Here is an 8896-nt window from a genome sequence, read left to right as displayed (position 1 = left end):
GCCTACACTGCTGACTGCAGGGTTGCACAGACCTGTTTTTGACAGTAGGAGAAGACCAAAGACTTCTTAATCTGTGGCTGCATTCATCACTCCAATGCGCACAGGTTTGTGTTTTCATAGAGTGCTTATTTCCCTTAATCCCCTGCAAGGTAAAAGTTGCAGTGAGGTCATGCTGGGGCTTGTTTGAAGTTTTTTTTTTCCCCCTCAACTCCGTCTCCGTCTCTCACAAGTCAAAGGTGAGGGATTATGCTTGCTTTTGGAATGTGGCCTGGAGGTGAAAGACTTCGAGAGCGACTGTGTTAGAGAGAGAGTGCTTAAGTTGCAGAGAACAAGCTTGTGGAAGTGTGTCCATGATATGAAATGTGATTTTTAAAGGTAGGATCACATCTCTTCGCCAAGACAAAGTTGGTGAAAATCTGTACGAAGTTGCTGTTTTCCAGAATGGGACTCCAGGAGGAGGTACAGACTCTGACGCCTTCAGGAGGGGCTGAGACTAGAAGAGGAGAGGCTGAGCTAGGAGTCGTAAAGAACAACGTGGGAGAGGAGGAGGAGGACGACGACGAAAGACAAGAGGCGGATCAGAGGGAGGAACGTCGAAAAAGCCCGGGGCAGAGGAGGAGTGCAGTTGGAAAGCCCAACAGGTGGCTTTACCTGAGCAGCACAGGGAATGGGGGGTGGAGGAAAGGGGAAGTACTAAGAATGAGGACGGACCGGTTACCTCTTTTCCTCCAGGACAGCTGTGTGCAACAAGCATCTGCGGAAGACTTCGACTTGGCTGGGGAAGAAAAAGCATGGACCGGAGAACTCAGTGTTGATGTTTGCCACATTCCCATTAAGGAACTAAGTTGCAATGCTGTTTTTCTGGAAAATGCAACAGAACCTCATGTGGCGGTCTTGCGAAGGCCTGCACATGGGCTTCGGCTCCTGGGCAGCAGAAGAGCCGTGAGTATGTTCGTCTTCCCAGATGACAATAGGAGACACCAAAACACAGCAACCAACCACCAAGGCAGCTCTGCAAAACCTCACAGTGATTGTATGTTGGCAGCTACCAACTCAAACAACAATATTCTGCCTGCCTCGACCCCAAATAAGCAAGGTTGCCCAAATGTGATCCAGCGGTGTAGGACAAGACGTGTCGAGCTGCGTGCAATAGACGGTCTAAAACCAGACATGCCGCCTTCTGTCAACCTGTTTCCTCATCCACTAGAAGAACCGCCAATACGTCGGACTTTGAAAAGCAAGAACAAACCACGGCCCGTTAGCATGACTGTTCTTGAGCTTAATAAAGAGCGTATTGGATCCCGGGATGAGCTCGCAAGCCACGCTTCCACTGGTACTGGTAGTTTGCCACGTCCAGGCTTCCGATGGAGATGGTTTGGTCGACAGGCAACTGGAAAGGAAGTGGTGGTGAAACAAACTTCAACAAGGCTAAAGGAACCCAACAAGACAGAAGAACCGAAGACAACATTCGGATCCCTGCGGAGGAGCTTGAGTCTAAGGATGAGGCGGAATCGTAATCAACTCGAGCAGGAGAACCGAACTGAATGGAGACGCACTTCAAGTATCGGAGAACAATCTATGCAAACCACTCGCCCGTTTTCCTATCTTACTGGCAGGATGTTAACGCCAGCTCATGAGCAAGATGAGGATCAAGGGGCCACACAGTACATTCAGTACCAAACTCGGGGCAAGGTGGCCGTCTTGGAGGTCCCTCTCCATCCTGCCAAACTAACAAAGCCCACCAAACATTTGCAACCAGAGACTAGTTTTTGGCAGTTAATTGCTAGTCGTTTTAAGAGGAAAGACCCGTTGTCCAGCAACAAATCTGAGCTGTTCACTGAAAGCCAAGCAGATGGCAGCCACCCCCCTGCGAGAAATAAAAAGCCAGATTCTGTTGCCATAGAGACTCTAGCTGGCATTAGTTTCCGCAAAGGTCAAGGTAAGTTGTGTAAAATGCATAATTTCATTCCACATCCCAGTCTGACGCAGAAAAAGGTGCTGCTTTTTGTCTGAAGAGGACAGACTCTGAGTGCCAGGATGTAGCCTTGGAGAGCAGGGCAAATTGATTAAATATTAAAACAATATTGAAGGTCTGGCTTGGGCAGCACCAACAGGCATAATAAGAGGTTAAATGCATTATTCACTCTGAGTGCTTTGGCTCTGTTGGAGTGTGTGTGCTTGAGCTGTTAATTGGCTCCAAGAGGAGTTTTCTTCTAGTGTAAGTCTGCACTGCAATTGAATTAGGAAGCAAAAAAGCGTCCATCAAATCTTGTTTAATCATTAACGCTTTCAAGGTAATCAGATAGACTGCAGGAATGAGTCAAGGATGGAAGATGTAGACGAATAAAGAGGGAATAATTTAAGGACTCTCTTCTACTATCAGAATGCTATATGTAACAATCCCGTTCTCATGGGATTGGACCAGGGGAGCCACACATCAAAGCTTTCAAGGCCGCATGAGGCTCGCGAGCCGCGCAATGAGTAACACTGATGTAGACGAATAAAGAGGGAATAATTTAAGGACTCTCTTCTACTATCAGAATGCTATATGTAACAATCCCGTTCTCATGGGATTGGAGTTGGGATTCGTTTTTGCTTTCGCAGCTCTGAAGGTTAAATCGTGACCCAGCATGCAGACAACAACCTCATGATATTTTAAACATGTTTTTGTTCTTTCCCTGCAGCTTCTGCGTTGTCTCAGAGATAGTGAAGACAAATAGTGCCGTTTCAGAGCTTTACGCTGTGATTTTAAAAAGGGATTAGGTTACGTAGAGTGAGACAAGATGTATACAGGCCTAGGTTCTTAACCTTAAGTCACGTCAGCTCCCTTGTAATCCTTATTTCGATGATGAAAATTTGATTAGTTTTGCCTGTGGCATTTTCTTTGGATGTAAGTATTTGTAATAAGTATGTGTGCAGCATTAGACAAGTTTAACACAAATTATATTTGTTTTGTCTTTGAGCAGTGAAGTCTCACTTGCCAGCGCAAGTGTTGAAGGTGCAATATATAATTTCAATGAAATGTCTGCAAACACAAGATGACTGAAATGTCAGAGGAGAGATGCTAGCACATCTGCTATTGAAATAGAGCTGTCCTTATGATTGAGTGAGGAGGACATGTTTCAGGATGGAAGATGATGTTATTGGCAGCACACCTTGAGATGGTTTGAGCACTTATTATGTAGTGGAAGCCTCATTTCAGCTCAAGTCTCACCAGAATGTTAAAAGGAAGGAATCTATCTATCTATCTATCTATCTATCTATCTGTCTGATCTAAAAATGCACATTTAAAATATGTTTGATTGCACTCATGCATTTGTAATACGTTTTGAGAGTGTTATTCAGATTTGTTGATTCATATATTTCATTGGGCTGATTTATTAACACATTCACAGTAAAGATGGTTGGAGTTAGTGATGCTGAGATTATCCATAAATATCCATAATTCTAGAAACACATATCTGTTAACATTTCAAAAACATGTTTTAGTCTTTCATGACACTTAAAAAATTTTGTTCAGGTCAGGTAGTGCATCTCTAGTTCATTCTCAGAATAAAGGAAGAGCTTTCAATCCCTTAATTTGCATTATATACAGAGACTAATTTCATAAGAAACTAGATTATGTGTGGCCTTTTTGTAAATTGTGACCTTTTTTGGCACATACTAATTTGCTTTCACTTGAATGATTTTATTATATATGATGAAATTTTTTCTTTTATTTTTTTTTCGTGTTATTTGTGACCCTGGACCACAAAACCAGTCTTAAGTGTCAATTTTTCAAAATTGAGAGTTATACATCATCTGAAACGCATTTTTGGCTATTGCTACAAATATACCCCAGCGACTTAAGACTGGTTTTGTGGTCCAGGGTCACATATTTCATGTTATGTTTTATTTTAATGGACAGTATTTGGGCAGATCAGTGACACTGCCACTTCAAAGTGATCCAACTAGAAATCGGCCAACATCCAATCAATGGACTTGCGCTGGTCATAACAATCTACTCACATTACCTACTCAAGTATATCTTGCAAAGCTCACTTTAGCACAGCAAACTCCCACAAATGACTTACAGGGCTTGTTTTTAGGCAGTACCATTAGTCATTCGTCAAATGGAGATAATAAATTAATGGAGGTTTACACCCTTGGCATCTGCTTGAGTTTATTTTCATTGGTTACTATGGAAACTATCCTCCCCAAGCTCCCCGACTGACCTTTCTTTATAAAAGTTGACTGACAGCCTGAATGTAGGTGTGTTTGCTGAACTTGAGAGCTTTTTGGACCAAAGCTTATGTCTGCGAATTGCGCGTACCTGTCGCTACATGCCCTGGTAGTTTGACAAGCAGGTCGTTCCTGGATCTTGACTGTTTTCTGTAACTGTGACTTCTTTGTATTTTAAGCCCGGAAGGCTTTACCTTCTGACGAGATGCGCATGAAAATCGCATTCGATTTTTTGCACAGCCCTACCTTCTTCCATCACCTGCGTACAAAGTCTGCTCAGATGGAATTTGGATGACTTTTTGGCCTTGGGGTCGTGATGGCGGAGTTTCAATGGCAGGGTAAAAAAATGGTGTGAGGGCACTTCAAAGGGTGCATAGCTAGAAAATGCATCATAGGAAGCTTGAAAGAATCCATTACTGTGTGTTATAAAGGCACAAGTCTCCAGTAAAGTCTCCAACTGGGGCTGAAATTGCACTCAGCACTATTTCTAAACACTCTCCCATGTGATTTGCGACGGCCTTGACCTCTCTTAAAACTCTGAGTCATATTTTCTTCAGCTTGATAGCAATAAAGTTATCTCGGCTCTCATATGATACGAAAAGCGCTTTGTTTGCAGTTCACTCTACATAAGAAAAAGCATCAAATTGAAGTTCAACATCAGTTTGATGCCTTTTTACCGCAATAGGGTTTAATTTCAGTGACATTCACATCTGTCGCTCCAAAATGCAGCAGTGTTTACTTGATACCTGAGTAGGGCTGTCGCGATTCGTCGATTTTATTCGACTATTTGATTTTTTTAAATCCTCGACTTCATTTTGCTCGCGTCGACTAACCGGCAAAATACCGGAAGTGGCGCATTTCACGGACGAGAATGTATAAAACACATTTTTAGTCTGTTTTCCAAGGCTGCATGATATTAAACCCATTTACAAATTTGTTTTCCATTATTTTCTGGATTCCATTTTAATGGTTCCATTAAACTTTAATAATCAGAAGCATCTCCAATTAATTGATTTTATTTTTTTTTAAAAAAACTTTTTTTTTTATCAGAAATACTGCACATTTACATTTTTCTCCTAAATAAATTCTGGTAAATAATATTTCTGGTAAATACTCCTTTAAAAAGTGTTTTTTGATTATAATTTTATTATTAGTAGACTAGAACACGTGGATATGTTGTCATTCTTACACTATAATACTGAACTTTGATTTCAGTGATTTGGACTATGAGATGGACACTTGCTTCTTGCACTTTATGTTGCACTTTACTTTTTTACTTTTGGATTTCATTCGGTTTAATGAAATATAGTTTAATAAAATATTCTTAAGTAAAATTGTTGATTTTTTTTGTGGGAAATTAATCAATCGATTAATCGATAAATTAGTCGATAGATTAATCGAAATAAAAATAGTCGTTAGTGGCAGCCCTATACCTGAGTTGAGTTTAGATCATGTGTAGCTAGTTTTTAGCTGGCATCTGAAGTCTAATTATTTTGATTTGTTTTGACTTGAAACATCTTTGGGAAAAGAATTTTAATATGGTGGGATTGCGAGGTGTGGTTGTCAAGCTCGGATGTGTTTGCCTGTTGGCATGCGTCCACTTTTCCATGGATCCGTGTGTGAGAGCGAGGATGGAGGTTGAAAAGGCCTGGTTTCATCAGGGCATGTTGCTGAGCGCAGCAGGAAGAATCTCATCTGAGTCACTTCAGCAGTTTGTTGAGTGCGAAGGGAGGGTGAGACATCAAGTTTAAATGAAGGACGGAGAAAACACCTCTTGACTTGCTGTGTGTTACGCTTTAGCACACCATGTTCTCACCATCACACAGGAACTGAACGAGTCTCTTTTTGGTATGTATGGAAATATTCGCTCGCAAATGGGTTCGTTTCTTGGTGTGTGTTTCTCAGTCCCTTGAATCCACAAAGGGTTTTTTTCTTCTCTTCCCCGACGCTTTGAATAGTAATTTTGATTAGATTCGACAAGAGCAGCGGAGTGAAAAATGAACCGAACAATGCAGTGCCACAAACCTCTGTGGTGCTTTAAACAAGGCTGCCCATGTGCCGCTGTGATGACGTAATTGCTGCACGACAGATAGTGTGTGTGTGTGTGTGTGTGTGTGTGTGTGTGTGTGGCATGGAGCAGCAGGAAGAATCTCATCTGAGTCACTTCAGCAGTTTGTTGAGTGCGAAGGGAGGGTGAGACATCAAGTTTAAATGAAGGACGGAGAAAACACCTCTTGACTTGCTGTGTGTTACGCTTTAGCACACCATGTTCTCACCATCACACAGGAACTGAACGAGTCTCTTTTTGGTATGTATGGAAATATTCGCTCGCAAATGGGTTCGTTTCTTGGTGTGTGTTTCTCAGTCCCTTGAATCCACAAAGGGTTTTTTTCTTCTCTTCCCCGACGCTTTGAATAGTAATTTTGATTAGATTCGACAAGAGCAGCGGAGTGAAAAATGAACCGAACAATGCAGTGCCACAAACCTCTGTGGTGCTTTAAACAAGGCTGCCCATGTGCCGCTGTGATGACGTAATCGCTGCACGACAGATAGTGTGTGTGTGTGTGTGTGTGTGTGTGGCATGGAAATGGGCAGGATTTTATTGGGCCAGTGAGGCTTGTGTTTTCACTGTCATGTCAGTCCATGTAGCCAACATGACAAACATGATTATTAGTAACAATTAAGCCTGTGATCTTCTGCGTGAGGGGATGACATAATTTTCATTTACAGTAAGTGCTGTTTTTGGAGGCTGTGTGTTATGAAGACCAGGAGGGACACTTAAAAATAAACTGATTTCTTCCATTTATTTAAGTGGCAGTCCAATTGTCAATGTATGCATTTAAAAAACATTTTAAAAAAATACAATTGAGAAATAAATAGGCTTATTTAAATAATAACGTACTAAATAATTTTTAATGGCAACATTTAAATGTTATTTTTTTTACAAATTGCTTTTCTTTACTTTTGCTAATGTTTTAACCATCCATTTGTTTATAAAAACAAGAATTAAAAACACTAACTTGATGAGATTCATACTTGGCTTTAATAAATAGAATATTAATTACATTTAGTTAATGTAAAAATATAAAATAGATTTTTTTTCTATTTCTTTTTCTGATAGTGAAAGTAATGTTTACTTGACCAAGAAAATGTGACTGGGACATGAATTTACATTTGATAAAAAAATTTTAAAAAAGCTTTGAGGACTTTGCCTCATTTCAGAACACCACCACACATTTGTTTTGTTTTTTTAGTATTTTTATTAGTATTTTTTATATTTTTTTGATATATATAATATCTAAACACAGTTAAAACAAGATCAATTTATTCTAGTTAATTGATTAGGTAAGAAAAAATTTGTTTTATAAATATATTTAATATTTAGTTTTTCTTAAATATTTTATTTTTCTTAAGAAAAATGAAACTTAATTCTACATGAATCTGTTTTTTCATGATTTTTTGGTTATTGTTAATGATATTAACATCAATAATATTTCTGGTTGATAGCCATAAGGATTATTATATGTGTATAAGCAGTAACGTATACTATAGTGTCGGTCCAGTTCACTGAGTGAAATGAATGACATCATCACGTACTAAAGTTTTCTGTCTGTTTCTTTCCAGATTCCTTCGTTAACAGTCAGGAATGGACATTGAGTCGATCAGTACCAGAGCTCAAAGTGGTGAGTGATCTTCCCACCCCTTTGCCTTATCATCTTATCTCTTAACTTTGTGTGGAACAGTAAATCCTGACATGTCGAGGACTGAATATATTCAGCAAGCAGTGAGATGTCAGTCACTCTCTGTAATGATATTTCGGCTCGTGTCACTCTTGAGTTATTCTGCTGACGTTCCCTCAGAATAGCCACCAGTCAGAAAATACAGAGTTCACTGATGCTTCATACACAATATCACTGTCAAAATGTGACTAGAATAACTCAATTTATGCTATATAAATTTTTTACACTGTATATGGATCATTTAGTAGTACAAAAATATACATACTATACATGTGTGTGTGTATATATATATATATATATATATATACATATAATTATGCAGATCATAGTTTTACTAGTATCAGTATCAGCTTCATGGAAGAATAATCCAACTCCAGAATCATAATTATCCAATTTAAAAATCACCCTCATTCTAACATCTTAATATGAGGCAACGTGATGAAACTATATGCTCATGAAGCTTTTACATCCAATATTCTCCTAATGAAGTTTCTGTCCTCCTCTTTGTTCTTGAGGCCTGCGGCGGCCGCTTGAGTAACTATAACTGCTCGTCTGGGCCTTTATTATTGAGGAAGATTGTTACTGTTTGAACCTTGTTAACAGTACACACCACCCTCTGATGAACCCGAACGCTGTTCAGCATCAGCCTCCGGTGTTTTAATGATGACGAAGGAGGATGTTTGGTGTTTTGGGAAAAGAAAGGACAGAGTTTTTCCATTTCCATGACGAAAGCAGTATTCGGTGCTGTTTTGAAACTCAATGTTGGTCCTAGTGATGCACGATGTACTTTGTCAATGGCTGATGTGAGCATTTATTTAATGCATTTCAATTTTGATTTAATTACTGCCATTATATTGTATTGTATATATATTTTTTGTATTTATATTTTTTATTAGCATTTTATATATATATATATATATATATATATGTATGTA

General features: G+C 39.3%; 1 protein-coding gene across 1 annotated transcript in view; it reads left to right on the top strand.

Moving 5' to 3' along the window:
- Positions 1–424: 424 nt before the first annotated feature.
- Positions 425–8896, top strand: part of LOC107717265 (arf-GAP with GTPase, ANK repeat and PH domain-containing protein 1-like) — an 87063-nt gene continuing 78591 nt past the window's right edge. The window contains exons 1-2 of the mRNA XM_016523951.1: positions 425–1939; positions 7846–7904. Coding sequence (XP_016379437.1) covers positions 442–1939; positions 7846–7904 — 1557 coding nt within the window. The 5' untranslated portion in view covers positions 425–441. The remainder of the gene's footprint in view (positions 1940–7845; positions 7905–8896) is intronic.

This window comes from Sinocyclocheilus rhinocerous, unplaced genomic scaffold (genome assembly GCF_001515625.1).
Source record: "Sinocyclocheilus rhinocerous isolate Xijiao unplaced genomic scaffold, SAMN03320098_v1.1 scaffold1694, whole genome shotgun sequence".
In the NCBI taxonomy this organism is placed as follows: domain Eukaryota; kingdom Metazoa; phylum Chordata; class Actinopteri; order Cypriniformes; family Cyprinidae; genus Sinocyclocheilus; species Sinocyclocheilus rhinocerous.
Note: the sequence above shows the minus strand (reverse complement) of the source record. Positions and strands in the feature narration are given on the sequence as shown.